Source organism: Nymphaea colorata, chromosome 2, assembly GCF_008831285.2.
Source record: "Nymphaea colorata isolate Beijing-Zhang1983 chromosome 2, ASM883128v2, whole genome shotgun sequence".
In the NCBI taxonomy this organism is placed as follows: Eukaryota; Viridiplantae; Streptophyta; class Magnoliopsida; order Nymphaeales; family Nymphaeaceae; genus Nymphaea; species Nymphaea colorata.
In genome coordinates this window covers 5,517,040-5,541,511 of record NC_045139.1, presented here as the reverse complement: position 1 = coordinate 5,541,511, position 24,472 = coordinate 5,517,040, and the positions used below count along the sequence as shown (strand labels likewise).

General features: G+C 38.6%; 3 protein-coding genes across 3 annotated transcripts; 1 reads left to right on the top strand and 2 right to left on the bottom strand.

Moving 5' to 3' along the window:
* Window positions 1-75: 75 nt before the first annotated feature.
* LOC116248976 (serine/threonine-protein kinase STN7, chloroplastic) lies at window positions 76-4,789 on the bottom strand. The gene is made up of 10 exons (XM_031622048.2): window positions 4,193-4,789; window positions 4,014-4,100; window positions 3,184-3,303; window positions 2,981-3,082; window positions 2,714-2,882; window positions 2,537-2,630; window positions 1,808-1,901; window positions 1,641-1,697; window positions 728-1,141; window positions 76-514 (listed from the first exon to the last, which is right to left on the bottom strand). Exons 1-10 carry the CDS (start codon window positions 4,574-4,576, stop codon window positions 353-355), a joined length of 1,683 nt encoding a protein of 560 aa, XP_031477908.1. The 5' UTR covers window positions 4,577-4,789; the 3' UTR covers window positions 76-352.
* A 7,088-nt stretch (window positions 4,790-11,877) lies between these two features.
* Window positions 11,878-13,230, top strand: LOC116246896 (receptor like protein 29-like). The gene has a single exon (XM_031618800.1). The coding sequence runs from the start codon at window positions 11,878-11,880 to the stop codon at window positions 13,228-13,230; it is 1,353 nt and encodes a 450-aa protein (XP_031474660.1).
* A 4,285-nt stretch (window positions 13,231-17,515) lies between these two features.
* On the bottom strand, window positions 17,516-18,389 carry LOC116248754 (uncharacterized). Its single transcript, XM_031621717.2, has one exon. It carries the CDS (start codon window positions 18,354-18,356, stop codon window positions 17,988-17,990), a length of 369 nt encoding a protein of 122 aa, XP_031477577.1. The 5' UTR covers window positions 18,357-18,389; the 3' UTR covers window positions 17,516-17,987.
* Window positions 18,390-24,472: the final 6,083 nt, after the last annotated feature.

Sequence of the window (24,472 nt, the reverse complement as noted above, 5' to 3'; positions counted from 1 at the left end):
ATTGTGCTCGTTCTGTGCAGCTCAACATCCATAAATGACCATCTCTCTCTCTCTCTCTCTCACACACACACACTCTGCTATCAACTGATTAGCCACTAAATCAAGGATAGAATGTACAGCTGAAGGTGCAGATATAGAGCCTTCAACAAAAAAAGGACAAGCAACCTCTACAAACAGCCGTACCAACAAAAGACTGTTCAAATAACCTCTCTAGATTCGGATATATGTATACATACTCAATAAAGGTTTTCATTTTATGAACTCATATGTACATGCATTCCAATTGCTTATGCTGAACCTTCAGATGACCACACAAAGCAGATCGTAAGGCCTATGTACAAATTGTCTACATCTATTCCTCCCTTGGAATCCATCTGCTCCACCATAAGCTCTTTCTCCTCCTATTCAACTCGTCCATGCTCTCGTTCAGGGTCTTAATAATCTTTCTCTGAACACGCAATACAGAAGCGAGAGCATTGCGCTGAGCACTAGATTTCTTTCTTGGTTGTATTTCCTGGGATCAAACAACATTACAAAGTTTTCAAGAATTGAACATCAATATATAGCATTGTAACCATAAACTATATCTCCATGTCTACAGACTCTACACAAGACACACACACACAGAGAGAGAGAGAGAGAGAGAGAGAGAGAGAAAGAGAGAGCAATATATGTGGAACCAGGTTCAAAGGTGATGGTGATCAAGCAGAATGCTGAGATGACATACCCTGATCTCCTGCAGCTGGGCTTCAGTGAAGCCACCTTCTTTTTCTGTGCCAGATTTTGCCATGAGATTGATTATCCATTTGGCAGCTTCACTGTAATCTTGTTGTGTAGCGCGAAGTAGCTGTAACCTGAAGTTCTGCATGAAAGAGAGGCCCAATAGGCCTTCCCTGTTGAAGTATGGATGAGCAAGGGCACCCTTTGCACTGATTCTTTGCCGAGCTTTGTATCGCACCATAGATGTGAGAAGCTCCCAACCCATTTCTTCATCTAGATCCAACAGTTGAAAACCTCTGCGAAGATCTGGGCTTGCACGAGGTTCAACACTCTTCCTCCATGCAGCCAAGTCAAAGTCACATCGCTTAAGTTGACGATTGAATTGTATGAGACTGCTATCAGTGCGCAATGATGGGAAAGCCTGGAACATGGACATAATAAATATGCATAATTTCGCTGGGCACAATAAAACTTTATCATATTAGAACAATATGGTCAAACAACAAAAAACCAATAAGCTTTTGAGATTGCCAAAATGTGTCTGTATCATATTTTAATAAAATAATATCTATCTCAGATATTTCTCAACTATGGTTGACATTTCTTAAAGATCTTAGACATGGAGAATGTAAAACATAATAAACAAGATGAGAACAAAAGTGTTGGTAGGACATTTTCCACCAAAAATATAAAGTTACAAAGAAAAGATAGTTAATATACTAAACAAGGATTAGAAACATTACATATTCAAATTTCAAATTAGGAACTCTCAAAAGCACTTCAATATCAACAGGGTGACATTTTCACAGTATCATGGTAGCAGTGGAAAAGAAAAGTTGCTATCACAGTATTTTCATGATATGGGCAGTGGGTGACTAAAAATGTAAAAAAAGAAAGAGAATTCTATGAAGTATTAATACCATTTGCAAGAATATGAGGCCTGCACTGTAAATGTCAAACCTGTCTGGCAAGTTCATCTGTTAAGGCATCAAAACAAATTGGAGAGACAAAGGACTAATGAGTTAGTACAATTAGTAGAGTGAAGAAAACCTACAAAATCATAACACTGGTGCCTAATTAATTTTACCCGCCATAGGACCGGAGAAAGTGCAGTTGCTACAGGAGCAGAGGGTGCAGAAGGAGTCTGTGTGCTCATTATGTATTGCTCAGGTGCAGCATACCTTAAAAAAGGTTAATTTAGACGTACAGAACTTCCATATAATAGAAAAATCACTGCCAGCAAAATGATAATATGTTTCTTACATATGCACACAATTTAAGCAAAAAAACCAAGTTAAGTACAATTCCCCACTAGCCACTTTGCTATTCATTTAGCACCATTTACGAAGCATTTTGTGTACAAATGCTGAATGAGGAGTACTGAACAAATTGATGCAGTGGGAAAGATCTTCCAAAAACTCTTTCAAAAAATTCTTGGCCTGGAGCTCCAATTGCTGAACAAAGAAACGAAGCTACAATACAATATAGACCAATCAACCCAGATAAAGGTTTAGAACCTAACTTCAAATCCAATTTATTTAAAGTGTAAGCTACTAAGCTTCTAGCTGAATATGTGTGTGTGTGTGTGAAAGATATTGGATAATGTCAATCTACTTATTGTCTGAACAGGAATATGTGGCCATGGATATCTTGCAAGCCAAAAGAGAACACCAGTTACCATCAAAAGTAAATCTTATGAACAGTCACATGTAGCAATCTCAATGAAAAAATTATTCCACATATTAGCACCAAGAATTGTGAAGAAGACACGTATGGTATACATTCTTCAGATCAAGCTCTTGAAGTTTGTCGTCACCTGGGATCCAAGAGAAATTCCTTGGGAACATAATTGATGCCAACTCTTAGATCAGCTGCTGCCCCAAGGTCAATTATTTTAAATGCACGAGCCTCTGAGAATTTGTCATAAGCTCAGACTCCAAGTAGTATTACTAAAGAATACCTGTAAATGAAATTTTTGCGGAAAGACTAGCACCTTCAGAGAAGATAATGTTTTGGGGCTTGATATCCCTATGAACAATGCCGGTTGAATGCAGCCCATCAAGTGCAAACAGTAGCTGTCTCATTATTGTTTGTATAATTTTGTTCTCTCTTTCTAAACTTTTTGGCAGATCTTGTGGTTCTCCAAGAATCAGAGTTTCAACCTAATATTCCATCAGTGAGATTAAAGGAATTTCTAAGAAACAATAATGGAAGTACATATCAAATGTCAAAAGTCAGAGATGATAAATAAAATACCAACATTGTAAGGGAAATCTTTACTGAGCATTAGGTCTGAAAGAGTGGATTCCCCTTCATAACGCCATATAAGCCAATATTCCTGACCTTTTCCTTTTGCAGAACTCTGCATAAGGTTTACAAAATGACATAAAGAAAGGACATCAAAAGAAATAGTTTCTCGTGAGAGCTGGAGTTACATGTTTGTACTTAAGAACTATTTCATACCTCAAGAAATCCATATACAAAATCAGCACAACTGCTTGCACAGGCTCTACGCACACGTTCATTCATCCAAATCTCAACTGCACCATACTCAGTGGCCTTCTTTAAGACCAATTCACTTTCCTTCAACATTTAAAATTTAAACTATTCTCAAGTGAGTTTCCCATAAATTTATTGTCAAGTGTTCCAAAGACCAAAATGACTAGTGTAGTATATGAACTATGAAGATAGAAGGAAGCAAACTGAAAAATCAAATGGGTGAGATTAAGATCTCCAATAAACCTTTGTTTTACAGGACAAAGAAGGAAACATCAGTACGCAACAGAACTTCCCACAGCAGTTATTTAAGTGTAATGATGACTAAACCTCCCAAATTCTGAATTTATATAGCTCAGTTAAACTGCACAAGCCAAATTATATTTTTGGTTCTGCATTCACAACCCAAGAGGAAGGAAACATTTTGAAGCCTCCAAGAAAACAACTGAACAATAAATGAAAGCATATCAGAAGTATATGAAATTAGTAAGCACCAAAATTTCATGATAATACAAACGTTTAACTAGCTGGCAGCAGAACATTTGTGGTCGGTTGCAGTTTATAAACAAATTTATGACATATTGGGGAGAAGTCCACAAAGCGAGAGTTTGAACATTTGGTTTCCAAAAGTAAGCAAAATAACAAGTCGGGAACGGCAGAACAGGATTACTATAAATTACTCGTCTAAATAAGCAAACAATGACAAAAAGATCACTGATCCTAAGCTACGCATATAGCTAAAGGCGACCATTCAATCACAGATAAGCAAAATTTGATACCATAAACACTTACTATACCTTTCCTAAAGCTTTCTTTGACGAGGAAACTTTATAGACCACTCCAAATGCCCCCTCCCCGATTTTCTTCCCCAATGCGAAATCATCCTTATCCAACAGAAGAGCCAACACTACACAATTAACCACGATTGCAGAAATCACCCACAAACCAGAAAAACTAAGCTTCTAATTCAAGAAACCTTTCGATAGGTTGGACGGAAGAGGCGTTCAACGAAGGCGAGGACGAACATATCAAAGAAGCCCGGCGCCACTCCAGGCGTTGCCCATAGATATGAAATTGCAGTCATGCCTAGAAGAACACCAGGGGCAGTGATGGTGAGGCCATTGGAACGGGGCAGAGTGCTTCTGTAGATGATGTCCCCACACTCCATGACCGTGCACGGCAGCCCAACACCAACACCAACGAATAAGCCGTGCACCAATTCCCCCAATCCCGCCCGCACCACGCCCGGTTTCTGGCGACTTCCGACCAACTTCTTGCTCGGAAAACGTTGAGTCTTCTCAATGCTCCTCCTCCTCAAACCAACCCCTCCAACCCCATTAGGCAGCAAACAAGTAGCCATTCTGAACCCAACTTCTTAGCACTCTCACTACTCAAACTCCAATAGATTTTTCATGGGCGTGCTATAGGAAAATAAGCTTCTCTCTCTATCCTCCTCTTTCTCTCCCTCTAATTTTGGTGGGGAGGGAGAAATGAGCCAATTTGTGTGGTGGTGGTTCAAATTGTAACGTCTTCGGACTTCACAAGAGAATTGGTGGCCAGTAGGAAAGGATGGACACAGAGATTTTCTTGGTCTCAATCCATGGCAATCATGTCCTTTTGTGTGGCAGCAAAAACTGTGGATAATTTACAGAAGCACATAAAACAAAGTCTCCACATAATCGGATATGCCTGTTGACAGATCTGCCGGGGTTTGGGATCTGGGCATCCAACGCCACAGTTGAAGCCCACACGACTTGGTTCAGATTTTTCTTTCCAGGTTTTGATTGACATTACAGATTATTTTAAGAGCATATTATTTCAGACACTAAGTTCTAGAAATTTTCAACTTGAAAGTCTTCTATCAACTCCTGCCGAGGTGGTGTGGCTTTAGTTGGAGATTTTTTGACATGCTAATTTGTAAAAATCAGTTGGTTAAAGCCCATTGTGGAAGTATGTGCAAACATAGAAAATTGAAGCTGATTCCTTTCAATATTAATGACACACTATGTTTCTTTTAACATACAATAGGTGGTAGAAGTATCCCAATTCACTTTTCTTTTATCCTATTGTTCATATAAAATTTATATGTAACAACTAAAAGAATATATAGTTTCCTGGGCTCACCACATATAAATGGGCGCATAAAAATTTTCCATTAACTTCTTTAATCTAAACTTGAATGTTGGAAGGTTAGTTGGGTATGAGAACAAAAACTCCTTTCCCTTCCCTAACCTTTGGAGTTTGGGTGTTTCAAGATCTGACATCCGCCATTTGTAATATAGAAGAGTAGCGTTAACAAATAGGCTTAGGCATCGGGCCGGCCTTGACAGTCAAAATCCAAGCTCGAGCCCGACCCGGTTAAAATTTAAAAAATATTTTTATCCTACAATAATATATAAATACAATTAGTCATAATAAAATATTATAATTATAGATAAAAATCAATAAAAAAATAGTATCAAAAAATCCTATCGAGTCGAATCTGGCTTAGTCATGCCCACTTGGGTCAGCTCGTTAACTTATTGGGCTGGCCCAGTGCCTCTTTTTTTAGTCTGAGCATAGGTATGAGTTGTGTCGGGTATAGGGCACCGGTCGGGTACCCGTTACGACGCTCAAGCTTATTGACAAAAATCAAACTAATGGTTGTACTTTCACTAACTCTTCAACTTGCGAACTATGTTACATCCTTTGACGCATTTTATTAGGGTACTTAGCGGGGTTTTCTCATAAGAAGGGTTGAATTATAGTTTTGAAATCTAAACAAGGTCTAAAATATAATTTTTTAATATTTTATATGAGATATATATATTTGTTTAATTTCATATCTAACCTCCATTCCTGCTTAACCTCTAAAGAGGTAAAAAATTAAATAGTTTGGACCCCATTTTTCCAAACTTGAGTTCCCTCCTAGCCCCAGTGGAATACGCCTTGCTTTTGACCCTTTAGCCGGAGATAAACTCCGTAAGGTTCGAACTCACGTCCCCATATCCACTCCGCGATCTTTGCTGCTGGTTCATACCAGGAGTCCAGACAACAAACAAGCATTAAAGGCTGGACGAGTCTCGCACGGTTCAACTAGTGAAGAAGTAAGTAAAATGGATAGTTTCAAAACAGATTTCAATTTGGATCTAATACATGTGCACTAGTGAATGAATCTAGATTTTCGTAGTTCTAGAGAACTCTTGAACTCAGATGCATCCTGGCTCTTATTTTTGGTGCTTGAAATTGTATAGAATATCAAAATGAGTATTTGTTTTAAACTAATTATATAAGATTCCCCACTTTTTATAGCCAATTTTATTTGTTGGGTAGTCATCTCTTGGATCCATGGATCAATAATTGAACATAATTTTCAGTTTGCTCAACTGGCAGGACTTCTTCTTACTAGTTGGAAACATTGGCTAGGTTTTTTTTTCCTGGGCTCCCCTTTGGGTATTCTACAAACTCCGGTTGAAACCACTGCCATTTCTTGGATTTTCATACGTATTTTGTAATTATGATGGCTAAAATTCTATCACTATACTACTAATAATATATGTTTTAAACTTGAGGAGGCACTCATATGTAAATAAATAAAATTGACTAAGGTCCTAATGTGTATATATGTTGCCTTTTGGTATTGAAAAAAAATATTGGATTTAACATCGTATAGAGAATAGCATGATCTTAAATGCAGAATTCTCAAGACCTAAGGATTTTAGGTCTGGGGCAATCAAACGGCCCCTAATATCCTTAGGGGAATTTTCTTTAGAATTTTTTGTTGGCAAAATTTTTCTTTCATGTTGAATCAAATTACTTTGGGCCTTTGGAGATCACAGATTTCAAACATTACAAAATTTTAAAAAAGAAAAGAAAAAGGCAATGAAAAATTGCTCAAAACGATTTCTTTGTTTCTGAAATTAACAAGAATTGAAATACCATTCAAAAAGAAAAGGGAAGAGAGAGAGAGAAAAAAAGTTGCCAGATAATTTGAGGCATCCAAACGACGCCGGTTGGTCTGGTTGTCTCAATGTCGCCAACATCCGGCGACCCACTCTCTCTCTCTTCCGCATCGGGATTTGGTGAGGGAGAGGCGCAGCGCACGAGAACTGTCTTGGCAATTTGTACTGCAGCCTTTGTCGGTTACTTGTTTGGGCAAAAGGTTAAAAAGCGAAGGAGATTCTCAATCATTTTTATTCTCCACAGCACAGTCGAAGCGCAAAACGGATCGGAAAACAGAAGAATTGACACGGCTCCGTATCGAATCGGTCAGCCGCATGTATCGTCCGCTTGACTCGGTCCAAGTGTTGGATTTTCTGAATATAAGAATCTTAAATTTAACTAGCATTAGGATTTAACAAAATAAATTATATGTAAACATTAATCTATAAATAAAATAAATTTTGTACATTGTTGCTATTGCTGATGCCCACGCAGCTTCGAATACTAAGGCAAGCAGAATGGAATGGCCTTTTTTCAAGCAATGGGTTATTAACCTCTTATGTACGACAACTGCCTTCACAAGCATACACCTCGCTCCGCCAATGCACATATACATAAACAGACGACTCACATTCAAACCAGACAAGTTCATAAACATAAACAATCCCACGATCAACTCGTTTATCTCGAGCTCTAATTTCTCGAGTATAATACAACGAACTTGAAAAAAAAGAAAAATATGAGAAAAACATAGTAAATTTTGAAAATTTTAAAAACTAAAAATATGAAAAAATTAAAATAAGTGAGAAACTTATAACACAAACATTAAGTAGGTTTGCAACAAATAACAAATAGAAAATAAAAAAAAAAAACTGTTTGGCATTAAAAAAACTAAAAAAAAGAAAAATGTGAAAAAAAACGCGTTAAAAACGTGTTTTATTTGTTTTTAACGTTTTTTTAAGTTTTAAGCAGTCATTTAATTTATCGTTTTCAAAACAAAAAAAAACCGTGTTTTCTGTGACTACGCATTAGACCAAGGTAGACAACTCAAGCGCACCCTCAACCAAAAAATCCTGGCTTCACCACTGTTGAACCAGGCAGCTGTTTAGTCAAATTACCAGCTCCCCACACCAAGCAGGTTTGGGCATGGCCTTGGGGTGATGGTGAGAGAGTTGCAGGAGATGTGGGTGCAGTGGGGGGGGGGGGGCAAGGAAGGGGACAAGAGAAAGAGAAGGTCTGAGAATGGAGAATGGGTCTGCACCAACCACTCCTGCCATGCCTGGAAAACACCAAATTAAGGTGGAGAAAAGGAAGAAGCTGAGCTAAGACTCTGTCCCTTTTCTCTGTGCTGTGACCCTTTTACTGGTCCTCTCTCTTTTTTCACCTTCACTGTAAAACTTTTTGATTTGTTTTACTGCCCCTCTTGGTACCAATTGCCACATTGCACCAACCATTTTCTTTTAACCATGGTAAATACTTTTTTCCTGTCTTGGTAAAAGCCTCTAAGGTTCACAACTTCATAAGCTTTCTTTATATTTTATTAATCATTTGTGTGTCATGTGGCATAAAAGAAGCACAGGGGCAGGAAGTAAAGCTGCTGTGTTGTGTGTATGACAAGCACTATTGACAAGCAAAGCAGACAATGTGGACATGCTCTACCTTAATGGCAGTCAGCTTTATGAGAAATATTTTATCTATTCATGTTTGTGGGTAGGGTGGCAAAAAGCTAATATCGGGATCTTGCAGGATCCTGATATTAGCTTCTTTACTATAGAAGAATTTGGACTTACAATTTCAAAATTTTGTGTGTTCTAAAGTTTTTGAGTGTGTTTGATTGGAGGTGGAAATCTTTGATTGCAACTTTATGAAAAAATACAACAAGCTGAATTGAAATAAAAGGTTCATGAGATCCGGAGCTTACATAAGGTCGGATCTTATCAACATGCATAAATGAAAAATTATAGACCAAACTAGCAATAATATGTATATATATATATATATATATATATATATATGTATAAGATGATTGGTAAATACTAAACTACTACTTGAGTAAGGACAAAAACCCGACCTCTTAAATTTATGTGAAAATGTATTTTAAACAACATAGGAACCTCTTAATGTGGTTATAAATACTAATTTTATATAAATCATGTTTCAGTTCAAATTATTTTTGTAAAAGTTTTGACCTTTTCTATTATCAAAATTTTGATGTTATGAAGAACAATCCACTTTCTTGATTATTAAAAACATTATTTAAGTAAAAAACAATTAATTTAATATATGTTATCACCAAATCATTCTTAAAAGATCATTTGTAGAAAAACTACTTTATACATAATTTTAATGAGTCTAGTTTTTATCTAAAACGTTTGTTTTTGCCTAACTTTTTCTTCTCTCTCTCTCTCTCTCTCTCTCTCTCTCTCTCTCTCTCTATATATATATATATATATATATATATATATTATTATGCATTTTTGTAAATTAGCTTTTAAATAATCTATTCTTTAATTAAAAGCTAATTTAAAAAAGTGCATACTCATAATGAACCTCATGCGCGCCAAGAATCGGGCTAGGGGTCTAATCGAGCGCAGTCCAATCAAGGTCTCAAGTTTTTCATTTAATATGCTCATAATGAAGCTCCCCCCATCCCGAGTCCATTTTGTAACTAGGAAGGGTCAATCGGACTAGTCTCTCCAGTCTTTATTGATGTTACCGAATGAAGCTGCCGAATCTGATGAATAAGGTCTCGTTCGAAACCCATAGATTTGCTCAATCAAGTCTTTCCTTTTCCACTCTTTCTTGGCTAGCTAGGTAGGAAGGAAGGAAGATGGTGCACCTAGGGCTAGGTTTCGAGGGTTCAGGGGCGCCTAGTAGGTCTGGGCTCGGTGGGTCCACCGAGCCAGGGGCCCAGGGCTGTGCTTCTGTGAAACAGCGAGCTAGTGACACGAAACTTCCTTAACCCTACTCCTTCGTTATAACGCAAAAATATCAAAGAAGAGTGGAGAGGGAGAGAGGGTGGAGCCTGTCAGTCAGGTCTCAATCAACAGCAAGCCAAATCATGATCATGCATCAGGCTCGAGATTCTTTGTCTGCAGAGAGAAGGAAAATCACGTTAGTATATATATATATATATATATATAATATATTAAGAGAGAGTATATATATATATATATATACATAAAATATATATTAAGAGAGAGAGGAAGAGAGAAAAAGAGAACGTTAAAAAGCAAGTATCTAGAAAGAGAAAAGTTAGAAGCACGTGACAAGAGGTTTATATAATGTTAAACAAGCATCCCGGGAACTTTTAACATTTCAATATATATATATATATACGTGAAAAGCAGTGTCTAAAGAGAGAAAAATTAGAAACAGGTGACAACAGGTTTATATAACGTTAAATAAGTATCCCGTGAATGTGGTTTTTAGCTTTTAACATTTGAAAAGTTTTGAATATATATATATATATAAAACACTTTAAACACCAAGTGTCTAGAGAGAGAAAAATTAGACGCACGTGACAAGAGGTTTATATAACGTTAAATAAGTATCCCGAGAATGTGGCTTTAAGCTTTTGCCATTTGAAAACTTTTTGAGTCCAATTTTCAGGAATAGACAAGATCTTATACATAAAAGAAATTAATCAGATATAAAATAGATTTGAAGTTTTTTATGAAGTATGGTTTGCACGGTGTGAAAACGACGATTAGTTTCTCGTTTCGGTCTTCTCAACATAAAACTCATATTTCTGCCCTTTGTTTTCTCTTTAACGTTGAAAATACAGATGGATCGGGTTTTGATTGAGTCCAGTCCCAAGTTAAACTCAATCAGAGGTTACATAATCGGGCTCCAATGTAAACTCTACCCTTTAAATTTCATTCTTGAAATAAAACCCGAAATTTTTACTAGATTCAACTAAACAAATTAAGAAATGACATTTATAATTGGATATGTTTACTCTATGACGACCTCTTGTTCTTCTTTAGTTTAAGTTGTGTTTGTTGATTTAAAATCCATGGTTATCTGAGATATTTAAGATCTTAAATTTATGGATTTAAGGTCGAACCTTCATCTGATCTTAAATTCATGATTTTTAACATCTCTTAAACGCAACCTTAACCGTTAATAATAATAATAATAATATGCATTTGCAACAATAAAAATCTATAAGTCAGATGCACGTCGGCGCAGTATCAGTTTGAACTAAGACTACGCCGATACGAGAAAAGACGTATCGGTACCTTCACAAATAATCAAATTAAGCAAACAAAACTCATCTAAATATAGTGCTGAAAACAAGATCAAACGTACATCACATTTGGTTTCTCTCTCTTCCCTTCTTTAGAGAGAGAGTGAGTTTCTCTCTCTAGAGGGAGGGAGAGAGAGAGAGGGCGAGTCTCCGCTCGACCCACCTGACTCAGAGCCGTCTGATGCCGCCCCGCGCATGCTGTCTGCGCCGTCTTGACAGTTATCCCTTAACGGTTTGCCTCCTCCTCTCCCCTCTGCCATCGAAAAGCATCCTGTTCCCTCTCCGACACCACCGTACTCCGCCAACCTGCCACCGCCTTCTGCCCCTCCTCCGCCTCCTACTGCCGCTTCTTCCCCTCCTTTAAATCCACCACCTCTCCGCTCTCTTCTGCCCACCACCTCTCCGCTCTCTTCTGCCCACCACCATTTTCCAGGAAACGGACATCTCGAAGAGGAAGAAGTACCGGTTAGAGACAACGGGCAGAAACAATGCCTTCTCCTTGTACACTCCTCTTTCTCTTCTTCTTCTTTTCCCTCTGCGTTTCTTCTCCTGACCTCCTCCTGGACCAGCAAGAGAGCGACCACCTTTACGCCGTTCTCTCCTCTCTCAACCCCTCCGTCGACTGGCGCTCCGACTACCCCGACGACCTCTGCACCTCCGGCCCCCACGGCGTCGTCTGCGAGCCCCTCGGCGACTCCCTCCGCGTCGTCGAGCTCAGCTTCGGCTACGTCTCCGACTACTCCAACAACCCTCCCTGCCACCCTTCCAACGCCTCCTTCTCCCCTTCCCTCTCCCGCTTTCCCTTCCTCTCCAAGCTCTTCTTCTACCGCTGCTTCACCAACTCCTCCCTCGTTTCTCTTCCGTCCTTCCTCTGGTCCCTCGGGCCCCAACTCCAGGAGCTCGTCTTCGAAGACAACCCTGCCATCGCCGGACCACTCTCCGCGGACATCGCCAACCTTACCGGACTCCGCCGGCTGATCATCTCCGGCTCCAACCTCTCGGGGCTCATTCCCCAAACCATCGCCGCCCTGTCCCAGGTTCAGCAGATTGACCTCAGCGGCAACCGCCTCACGGGGCCGATCCCTCCTGCCGTCGGCAACCTCACCGAGCTCATCGTCCTCGACCTCAGCCGGAACCAGCTCACCGGGCCGCTGCCGCCGGAGCTCGGCCAACTTTCGAAGGCGACTAAGCTGGATTTGAGCTTCAACAACATATCCGGCGAGATTCCCGCGTCACTGGGGGAGCTAAGGGGCTTGGAAATGTTTGTCCTCAGCAACAACAGCATCAATGGCGGACTTCCCCTGTTCCTGGGACGAATGCAGGGACTGCGGGACCTTCATTTGGGAGGGAACCCCCTGGGAGGGACCCTGCCGGACGTCTGGACCCAGTTGGCGGGGTTGGTCAGCCTCGACTTGGCTTACACTGGGCTGGTCGGCATCATCCCGGCTTCCATGGCTCGCCTGCGCAACCTGACCTACCTATCCCTAGACCACAACGGGCTCACCGGAGCCATACCATCTGGGCTCGGTGGGCTCCCCTTGATTCACGACCTCGACCTCAGCTACAACCGGCTCAGCGGGCAGGTGCCGTTCAGGGAGGAGGTGGTGGAGCGGTTGGGCCCCAAGCTCAAGCTCGCCGGAAACGACGGCCTGTGTCTCGGCTCGAAGATGGTCGGCGCCGGCTTGGTCAGGGTGGACGTCAATGGGTGCATCTCCTCTAACCTCGCAGAGTCGTTGGCTCGTGATAGCTCGGCGGTGAGCTCGAGAGGGTCGCGTCTCGGATCCGATTCTTGGTACGGCGTGGCTCTGGCCCTGCTGCCTGCTTACCTCCTCACGTTATGACACTAGCGTCCTTTTCCACTGTTTTTTCTTCTTTTTTTTTCTGCTTTTGTCTTGCGTAAAGAACAAACAAAGTGTACATTTTTCTCGTTTTGAGTATACGAGATGAGTCTGTTTTCATCTTCAGTTGAGTAATTAGACACAATTTGAGATTAGCTGTTCGCTTCTTTTGAGTATATGTTTTGAGCAAATCTAAAGAGATAGAGTATATATAGATATAAAGGGAGAAATTATATATATATATATAATATATATATATATATATATATATATAGAGAGAGAGAGAGAGAGAGAGAAAGAGAGAGAGAAAGAGATTGCATTTTATGAAGGCAAACCATAGATCTACCTAATTTAATGGGTCTGTTAAATTTAGAACAGGAAATGGTTTCCTGGACTTGTCTAGATAATAAAAGGAAGTGCTGAGCTAGTGGAATCAGTACCATTCCGACCAAGGAGGTCTCTACTTGATGGATTCCGTTTTATACTGTTTGTGACCGGGACACCGATCCGGACAACTCTCTCGATGAAAGGTTTTTGTCGGTACAAACACAGAAAAAGGGAATGTAGTCAAACACGGCACCTTTGGTCCCGTGGAACCACGTGGAGTTGGAACACGCTCTATGCGGAAGAGTGGGTACACAGGGACCACCGATGATCCCCTTTGTTTTGTTTATTGTGGATCTTGGATCTCGGACTCTTTTACTTGATATGTTTATTGTTGATCAAAATACTCTCTATTATGTGTTCTTGTTCGGAAACCATAAAAATAATCAAAATTTTATATGTAAATTTTAAAAATTTTGAATTCACCAATATATAAAAATATGAAAAATTGAACCACAGTTCCACACTTGCAATGAAAAGCAAGCAAGATTAATCTTGGCACTTCCTCTTTATAATCGCAGCAAAGAGGATTTTTGTATGTCCAGCGGTCTCAGATCTCAATTCGATAAGCAAGTCAAGATGAAACTTGGGGAGAAGATAGACACAGCCATTGATCTCTTGTCTTGGTGCTAAGTATATTCTTAAACCTCTTGGCTCTTGGCCAAGGAGGAAGCTTCGGTTTAATCAGGGGAGGAGCGAAAGATTTTTGTGAAGGGAGATGAATTAAAGTTCCTAAATTTTGACACAAGCCAAAATATCATTTTTCAAAATTTTTATATAGAACAAGTGAAATTTTCCAAAATTTATGTCATTTTTTTTATAAAAAAATTAGGGTGGTGCCAAGGCTCATGCGCCCCCACCCTTGGTTCCGCCCCTGGGTTTAATTGAAACATAAGGTTGTCTCAAGTGTTAGACATTTATCATTTGTGGTGTATCTAATTTTTTCCAGTGTATGCATCACTTTATTTTGTATTAGTTTGACATATTCTTAAAAGTGACATAAAGGAAGCTATAATTTCGCAAAAAATAATTAAATGGGAAATTAAGCTGGGATTTAAGCCTGGTAGAATTTTGTAGTTGCGTTTTCTTTATGAACCACATTTCTTGGAATGATTTTGATTCATGATGAGTTGCTTCTAGAAAGGGGGAAGTATCAACATGCATATGTTGATCAAAGATCAAACTAAGTCATGCCTCTAAACTACCAAAAAAAAAAAGAAAATAAGGAAAATATGAAGTCATAGAGAAATTAATCATTTACATGATTGAGTTAAAAGTTGAGATACTTGAATTAAAGGAACTTTTAGGGGTCATTTAGCAGTAGGAACACTTTACCCCAAATATTGGGGCATGCCCATGTACCAATAGTTCTAGTGTTTTATGAACCTGCCTTAATCTTTGGGGCATATGAATGAGCTAGTCATATGGATGAAATAGAAAAGGTTATTAAAGGAAAGCTTCAGAGTTGAAAGACATGAAGTCAAATGCAAATAACTCTATAACTATATATAAAACCAATGTAAGGACCTAAGTTTCAAACCTAGAGGTTAGCAATATATTCACCTCAATCTTCCCAGATTGAATGCAGTTTTCCGAAGGTATGATGGCATATTAATGGGCTGGTCAGATGGATAAAGTCAAGAAGGCTAAGCTGCAAAGTTTTAAATATTCTTCAAGTGCGAAGAGATTGATGAAGAGCAATTCATTCCATCTGCTATCCTCACCTTGGGAAAAAAGAAGCCATGAAGTTAAACTATTGCTATGAGAGAAAGCATGACAAACTCTATTGGGGTTTGGGTAGAGAAGCCACCAATAGAGGACTGGGAAAAAGAGAATTGTCTCAAACACAACATAAATTGCTTTGAAATTTATGGTCATTCTTTCCGCATCCAATGGATCCCAACCCGTTTTTGAGGGGGTTGGTGCAATTGGCTTGGTCAGGTGAGGTAGCAAGAACACCGACGTGTAAGTTGAAGTGCAATTGGGGGCGCACCCGAAAACACAAAAAACGGACCCTGTATCCTAGAGGGACAAAGGGTTGGGTGAGATAGTTGGTTGTTTGTGAGGCGGTGGGTCTCCTATGCTCACATAGATGGTCAACTAACTTTTTATGAGTTTTCTAAATTGTTAGTTGTGAGAACCAAGCCAAGTTCTTGGTAGAACCAGGTCAAATTCAAGGTTCCATAAGCCAAGTAACTTACAAGCCTTGTTCAAGATCCTCAGTGGTTCAAAGTTTCCAAGTCGTTAGTGCAAGTTCTAGGTTGGAAGCCAACCTGTCCAACTTCAACCACTAAAAGCCCTTGACATGTTTTGGATTATTTTCTTAGTACTCATTTGACAGCAATAACACATTGTTATTATCTCATGAATTTGCCCTAAAAAAATGAAGTAGATTCATGCAACACTTGTTTACAGTGTTCTATGAATTTGCACCATTTTTTGGGAAAAGTTCGTGAAACAACAACATGAAGTTACTCTTACCAAACAGCCCCTTAAGCACACCCTTCTCCTAGTCTAAATTTAATCGTCCATACCCACAATTGGCACATACAAGAATACTAATTGCATTTTTGAACTAGAAAAAGAGGTGCTATATTAAATTTTGTAGTAAATTTTGAAATCACGAGTCCTATTTGTAAGCTTAATAATCGAAATTAAGTATGAAAGTAATTACTATAATGCGACCAGAAAATAAGTCACTACCAAAATAAAGTTTTTGAATGTAGAAACACTGACTCTAAGGCTAAGTACTTAATTGTATATTGTAAATGATGCTGTACAGTTAAATTTTGCATGCAAATGTAAACAGGAGACAAACACATTACAAGCACATAAATACACTTCATAAAAGTTAAAACATTGATATCCAACTACACTTTCTTGCATATAAGTACACCTCGTTTAAAAATGAGAATCATAATTTTTTAAATTGTAAAGCTCCGACGAACCCTCAGAACCAAGCAATTTCCACTCTTCACCCTGTTTGTTAATGCTCTTTAAACATTAATTAGACTCGAGCTTGAAGATGCTTTAAACAAGTCGCTTTTAACAACTTTTTTCCATTCAAAACAAGGGTACTGGCAAGACCACTTAAGTAAACCAGAAACGGAGCCACATTGTGGCTAGGAATGATGATATTGCTAGCAAGGGGGGAATCCCATGTAGCTGTTTATTGTCGCGATGAAAATAATCTTTTACATGTGATCTTATTGATCTTACTCAAGTGATCTTACTTAAGTTTACGTAAGTTGATCCTTGGTATAAGCTACTTGAGCCCTCCAACTAAGAGCTTGGAAGTACTTTTCATCTCTCTTCCTTCATCTATTCTTCTCTCGATCTTTCAACACTTCTTTATCTTCAACCTTGGGATTCTTATTCTTTTCCAACCTTCATCTTCAACCAGTGGAAAGGAGAGCACCTAGGTGACCCTTGGAAAGCTTCTTCAACAAGTCAGAAGCACCTTGTTGCAGAAGCAGAGGGCGCGATGGGCTCGTGCTGGACTCTGCCTCTTTTCATCTTCCTCTCCCTCACTCTCTCTCTCTCAATTGCTAAGTGCTCTTAATTGGACTTTTGACAATGCAGATTTGACCTATCTTTTTTTAGATCTTTCTGTTTTAGTTTTTATGAAGTTGGAGGGCAAAATGTCAGCGCTGCTGCACCTTGTTTTGTTTGGTTCGAAAATTAACAGAGGGTGGCAGAGCACCCAATTGTTAAATTAAATGATTGTATTCAAACTATTTGATAGTTGATGGAAATCTATATGATTTTCTAACAAGCCTGTCAAGAAGAAAGGATCAGAGCCCTTACCAAGAGCTGTTACGCATCATTCTCGGTGGATTAAGATGCACATGATCACCTTGAAAGAATAGAGATACACATGGAAAGATATGGATGAACATGATCTTTTGTTCCTAAAATCGTGTGTTGATAACTTAGCAAAGATGTTGTAACGATGCCTTTCTTGTACTATATACATGTTCAAAGGGATCAATAGTCCTCTCCAACCCTCTCTGTTATTCTCTAGTTTTCTCATGGTATCAGAGAGAAGGAAAGACAGTAAAGTCGAAGGAATTACTTCAGCGTCTAGAAGGCTGGCCTGCTGCAACTGGAGCCCCTTCATCTGCTATGCTCCCGATTTATCTCAACAATGAACGGAATGATGACCAAGAGGAAAGAAGGGCCGGCGAACCAAGCAGCTTTGCCAGTACTGCACAGGAGTTTTAGACCGCAGATGGCCGTCGCCAACGGCGCTTCCTTCCTCTTCTGAAAACCGGCGTCTGATCGAGCCGTTTGGGTCGGCTTTCCTTATCCACCGCCTCAATTGCAATATTCTTCTCGTCGATCTTCTTCAGCACCTGTTTTTTTCGTATTCAGTTTCATCTCAACGGGATCCCTCTCTGCAACGCCGGCAGCCACTGACTCTGCCTCCCCACGAATCGGCCTCTCCTTGCCCGGACGTCGTCAGTCTCTACCTGATTAACCGGTTTTTCAGCGGTCAATTGTCTCCGAGATAGCACCGATTGCCTCGATTCCAGCCATTCCCTCTGTTTTCGCAGAGGCATCATCCGGTTCAACTTGGCGTATTTCCTCCCCAAGAATTTCTTCAGAACCTCTTCGAAGCTACCCATACGGTAGAGGTGACCGATGCGGAGGAGCTTCAACTGTTTGATGGAGGGGCATCCATTCTTGTTCGACGGGATGCAGACTATTATACGAGCGACGTAGTGGCCAGGATTCGCCTTCATCGACGCTCTCGAAAATCGTCGACCGCATACCACTTCTTTGTTTGGGTGCTGTACAGGACCCCTCGTTAAGCTAGAAGGAACTATATATTGGCGACATCAACAATTCAGAAAATTTTCACGTGATGAGAGATTCTATCTTTCTTTTTACATCATTCTGATAATCCCGGACGTGTGTTGGTATCTGAACCACTTAACGATGACAATTATGTCATTTGGAGTAGAGACATGATAATGGATTCGTCTACCAAAAATAAATTAGGCTTTATAGATGAATCCATCAAAGAGACAAATGAAAGAGATAAGAATCGTGCCTTATGGGTTAGATGCAATAATACGATTCTTTCATAGATTTTAAATTCTATTAGCAAAGAATTGCTGTTAGTATTACTTATGCTACTTCTGCTCAAGATGTGTGGGAAGATTGAAAAATAGGTTTACTCAGACTTTAGCACCAAGAATATATCAACTGTAGAGTTTTATATGTCGACTTCAACAAAAGACTATCAGTTACCATGTACTACACAAAAAATAAGGCGCTATGGGATGAACTTAATTCTTATTCTCTCGTACCGCTTTGTTCGTGTGGTGCTATGAGAATTTACTCAGACCATATTCAAAGAGAAAGAGTAATCCAATTCTTGATGGGGCTAAATGACTCGTATGGAGCAATTCGTGGTTAGATCTTACTCCTTGATCCATTGCCTTAACTTTAACAAAGTTTATGTTTTAGTTCTACAAGAGGGAAAACAACGTGAAGCAAGATTCACGTTGTCATATTCTGAGGCTGCTCTAGCCATCACTTGCAATTATAATAGGAAGACGGAACTTTCAATTTAAACAAAATAATGGAAGACGTTAGAGAAAGCCTATGTGCAGCTATTGTCATGGTACAAGATATATAAAGGAAAAGTGTTATAAGCTAATCGGCTATCCTGCTGGGCATCGGCTTTATGACCCAAATTTCAAGTCTTCCATGGTTGCAACTATAACACAAAACCAGAAAGTAACAGACCTCCATACTGTCGATGGTGTTGGTAGTGGTAGTCAAGGTAACATGGGAGTTGTGCCTTCTTTCACTACAGACAAGTACCAGAAACTCTCGTCACTCGTTAAAGATCAAACTGCCTCAATCAACTTCGTAGGTAATATCTCTTCATGTAATCTCAATTGTAAACCTTCGATTATAGATTTCGAAGCAAGTCAACATATTTGTGCCAACAACTCCTTCCTCCAAAATCTGAAAACTTGTCAGACACCCATAAACCTTCCAAATGGCAATGTAATCCCTGCTCATCAAACCGGTGACATTCACTTTTCTTCTTTTACTCTTGACAAACTTTGTGCGTTCCTTCTTTCAAAGTAAATTTGTTATCAGTTAGTCAACTAACCAAGACACTAAACTGCTCGGTAACCTTTTTTCCCACACATTGTGTCTTGCAAGACTGGCATCGAGGACGACGATTGGTCAGGGTGAAGAAAGAGAAGGACCATATGAATTTAAATCATTGGCTTCACCTACAAAATGCTTTGACATAACCTCGTCTCAAGACCTATGGCATAGGCGGTTTGGTCATCTTTCAACTTCTCGACTTAGGTTAGTTCATTCTTATTTAGGGTTGAATTGCTACTTGAATAAAGATATTTGTTGTGATGCTTGTCATCGAGCAAAATAAACACATTTGAAATTTGATTTAAGTGATATTTCTACTAAGAAGCCTTTGAATTAATTCATTGTGACATTTGAGGTCCATATTCACGGTCAACACTTACCGGAGCACATTATTTTCTGAGTATTGTGGATGATTATACTCGCATCACATGGACTTTTTTAATGAGACAAAAACATGAAACATTATATCTTATGAATTTTTTTTTGCCTTAATAAAAAATCAATTTAGTGTCACCATTAAAAATGTGAGATCTGATAATGGTACCAAGCTTTCTGATAATGGTACCAAGCTTTTTTCTCATGAAATGCAATTTTTTCTCAATCAACAAAGTACCATTCACCAACATGGTTGTGTCGCCACACCATAACAAATCAGAGTGGTAGAGCGCAAACATCGTCATCTCCTTGAAGTAGCGAGGACCCTTCGTTTTGAAACAAATTTACCAAATCAATTTTGGGGTGAATGTGTTTTAACCACCACTTATCTTATTAATCGTACTCCTACACCTACCTTGGGAGGCATAGCTCCATTTGAAAATTTATTTTCATTTGAAAAATTATTTAAAAAAAACCATCATTTGAACATCTACGTGTCTTTGGCTCCCTTTGCTATGCTACCAACAACAACTACAAAGGGAAATTCGACACTAGAGTGCATAAATGCATCTTCATTGGTTACCCTGAAAGACAAAAAACATACAAGGTCTATGATTTAGAAAACAAGAGACTTTTTACTAATTGGGATGTTGTTTTATATGAAAATATTTTTCCATTCCAACAAGTCAAGGAGGAAGAAAGATCGATTGTTTTGCCTATGCCAATAACCCAAGACAGTATGATTGGCCCATTCAAAGAAGTGTCGTTTGACAATGAAGCATCACCTACGGCTGAACTTAGTGAAGACCCAAACATGTCTGAAGGTAGTGAGACACTTGTTCCAACTCATGATATATTTTGTCTGAAATCCAAAACATCAATAGAGAAACCATGCAATCAAGCCATGCCTTGGAATTTGAGCCAACTAAACACCTTAGAAGATCCTCTTATCGAAACAGACCAGCCACTTGGATGAAAGATTTTTATTGTTCTCTAATTTCGACACCTTTGATCAACGACGACTCGATTGCAAATCCTGTAATAGGTACGAAGTATCATCTTTCCAAGTTTACTTCTTTACATCATTTCTCTTCTAATCATTCCATTTTTTTAGCCTCTATAGCATCAATTTTTGAACCAGAATCCTACGAAGAGGCCAGTAAACTTAAAGATTGGCGAGATGCCATGTTCTTAGAATAAGTGCATTACGGGACAATAAAACATGGACTTTGACTACTCTACCAACAGACATCCAACCCATCACTTGTAAATGGGTATACAAAGTAAAATTTCAGCCAGAAGGACCCATCGAACGATACAAGGCTCATCTAGTAGCAAAAGGATTTTCACAGAAAGTGGGATTAGATTACAATGAAACATTTGTTCTAGTTGCCAAAATGGTAACAGTTCAAACCCTTCTTTCAGTCGCTGCTGCAAAAGGTTGGTTACTATATCAAATGAATGTAAATAATGTCTTCCTACATGGCAATTTGCTTGAGGAAGTGTATATGCAAATACCACAAGGATATAGCCGTAAAGGGGAGAACTTAGTGTGTAAGCTTCATAAATCTCTCTATGGCCTTAAGCAGTCTCCAAGAAATTGGTTTCACAAATTATGTATGACACTTAAAGAATTTGGATTTATACAATCCAAAGCAGATAAATCACTATTTACTCTTAAACAAGAAGATGTGTTTTTGGGCTGTTTTAGTATATGTGGATGACTTGATCATTGCCAGTAATATGGAGGATTTGTGAAAAAATTTAAGTCTTTCTTGTGCCAAAAGTTATGCATGAAAGATCTTGGCAATCTTAAATATTTTTTGGGCCTAGAAATTGCCTGGTCAACTGAATGAATATATTTTTCACAACAAAATTATGCACTCAACACTATAATGAGGTCAGATTGTTAGGCGCAAAGCCAGCAAGAATTCCCGTGGAGCAGAAACATGATCTAGATACTACTTAAAGTGAAGAAATGAAGGATCTGATAAAACATAGAAGACTGGTTGGGCGCCTAATTTATTTGAGTATCACAAGACCAGATATTCAGTTTGCCATTCATGTACTAAGTCGCTTCATGCATACATCAAAGTAATCACATTTTTAAGCTGCCCTGAGACTTGTTAGATTTATTAAAATGAATCCAGAACAAGGCATTTTATTGGACAAAGAAAATAATTTTCAAGTAAGTGTATTTTGTGACTCAGATTGGGCTACCTGTCTTGAAACACGAAGATCCATCATTGGCTATTGTGTTCTCCTTGGAGCATCTCTAATATCATGGAAAACTGAGCTATGGCAAATGCTGTTTGTGAGATAACATGGTTAAGATATTTATTATATGACTTAGGTGTTCAACACTCACTACCAGTAAATTTGTATTGCGGCAATCAGGCTGCAATACATATTGCAGCCAATCCAGTATTTCACGAGCGCACCAAATATATTGATTGATTGTTATGTAGTACGAGAAAAAATCAGTCAAGGTGAAACCAGAACATGCTATGTCAGAAGCAAAGAGCAGCTGGCCGATCTCTTTACCAAGGCGTTAGGCAAAGAGACATTCAAACATTTGTTATCCAAACTGGGCATAAAAAATCTTTATGCCTTAGTTTGAGGGGGAGTGTCAAGAATAAAGGATCAGAGCCTTATCAAGAGCTGTTATGCATCATTCTTGGTGGATTAAGATGCATTTCGAGAGAATAGGGATACACATGGAAAGATATGGATGAACATGATCTTGTGTTCCTAAAATCGTGTGTCGATAACTCAGCAAAGATATTGTAACGATGCATTTCTTGTACTATATACATGTTCAAAGGGATCAATAAACATAATGTTCTCTCCAGCCTTCTCTGTTCTTCTCTAGTTTTCTCAAAGCCAAAATGATAGGCAGAAATAGAAGTTTTTAACATAAAAAGAACAGATTTTGGCAAGAAAAAAGTATGAAAATCTATTTGGAGGAAATTGGTCTTGGTGAATTCATTTATAAGTTATCCTTGAACGGTAGATACACATGAATTGGTAAGAAAATGTATAAAGATCGATTGGTGGGAAATTGGTCGTGGTGAATTCATTTACACTTATGCTTTGAACGATAAACAAGTAGCAATTTTCAGAACAAGTGCCAACTTAAGAATAGTACTTGAATTACAAGGAGATCGTCTTCCAGTTAAAGTAAAGGACTCATCTGTTCTTGAACTATACCATCTGAGGCATGTAATCTCATTTTCTCTTGCTCTTCCCTTATCATCTTCCCATAGCCATGTAAGAGAGCTATTGAAATTTCTTATTTAGAGCCAAAAGCCACTCTTGAATGCACCGCAAGCATGAGCAACGTGAAGCCAAGTCTTGTTTATTTGATCAGCTCAAATAGGCATGATTTTTCTTTTGCCTTCGTTACATCTATATGAGTAGATAATGTGCATGTATGGCTAGTTGATTTTTCTATTGATAGAAGGACGAACGATGAGGATGAGAGCTTGTGGTGGGATTTTTTTTTCTTTTATGTTGAATTTTGAGGTTGGAGATTGTCCAAATCGGGAAAAACACTGTGAATACATAGATGTTAGATGCATTTTAGTATTATCGCTACGATTGGTTTTCACTAGGGCAGAGGGCGTGGGGCTGCCTAGGCCATGGCCCCACCCCAGCTAATTGAAAAAAAAAAGAATTACATTAAAAAAATTAAATTTTTTTAGCTGCGTAATGTATTTTTTGGATTTGGGTTTAGTTTAGGTCTATCTGGATAAGTTCGTTGGACCATTTGGCTCGCCCCTGAAAGAAAAAATCCTCCCTCATTTTGACATCTTTCAAATCCTCATTCCATTGATAAACTACCTATTGATTTTCCTATTAATAGTCTTAAAAGAGTGATCCACATTTAAAAGAGTGTCTTCCTAACGGGATTGAAGCACAAGAAAAGCCTTCTTAATTGATAGTTGGTTTTTTCTTTTATAGTTTAGTCTCTATCTCCCGCAGCCAATGGTGGGAAAGGCATACTTTTTTGCAATACATAAGAGTAAAGGATTTTTTTAATTTTGTCAATATATATATATATATATATCTTATTTTTTAAAAAATTTCAAAAATAAGTTCTCTGTCCATGAGCCCAATTTCCTCTCTTGCCTACATAAAATTATTGAAGTTGAAAATTTTGGAAATTACCTCCAACATCTTAATTTCTATATAAAAAGAAAAAGGGGGGTTAAAATATCTCGTTAATAGATCATTTTTTCTTACTTCTTTTATTCACTCTTTCTCATTTTTTCTTATTTTTTTCTCTTATAATATTTATATCTTTATATCTCTCTGATTATTCTCTTAACATCTCTCTTTACGAATTTTC

Bases quoted from the DNA above. Each gene is read 5' to 3' on its own strand.
- LOC116246896 (XM_031618800.1), top strand. From the start codon at position 11,878: ATGCCTTCTCCTTGTACACTCCTCTTTCTCTTCTTCTTCTTTTCCCTC.
- LOC116248754 (XM_031621717.2), bottom strand. From the start codon at position 18,356: ATGAAGGCGAATCCTGGCCACTACGTCGCTCGTATAATAGTCTGCATC.
- LOC116248976 (XM_031622048.2), bottom strand. From the start codon at position 4,576: ATGGCTACTTGTTTGCTGCCTAATGGGGTTGGAGGGGTTGGTTTGAGG. The intron at 2,883-2,980 runs GTTGGTATTTTA...ATGGAATATTAG, and splicing joins GTAAAGATTTCCCTTACAAT to GTTGAAACTCTGATTCTTGG. The intron at 515-727 runs GTATGTCATCTC...GTTTGATCCCAG, and splicing joins CCCAGCTGCAGGAGATCAGG to GAAATACAACCAAGAAAGAA.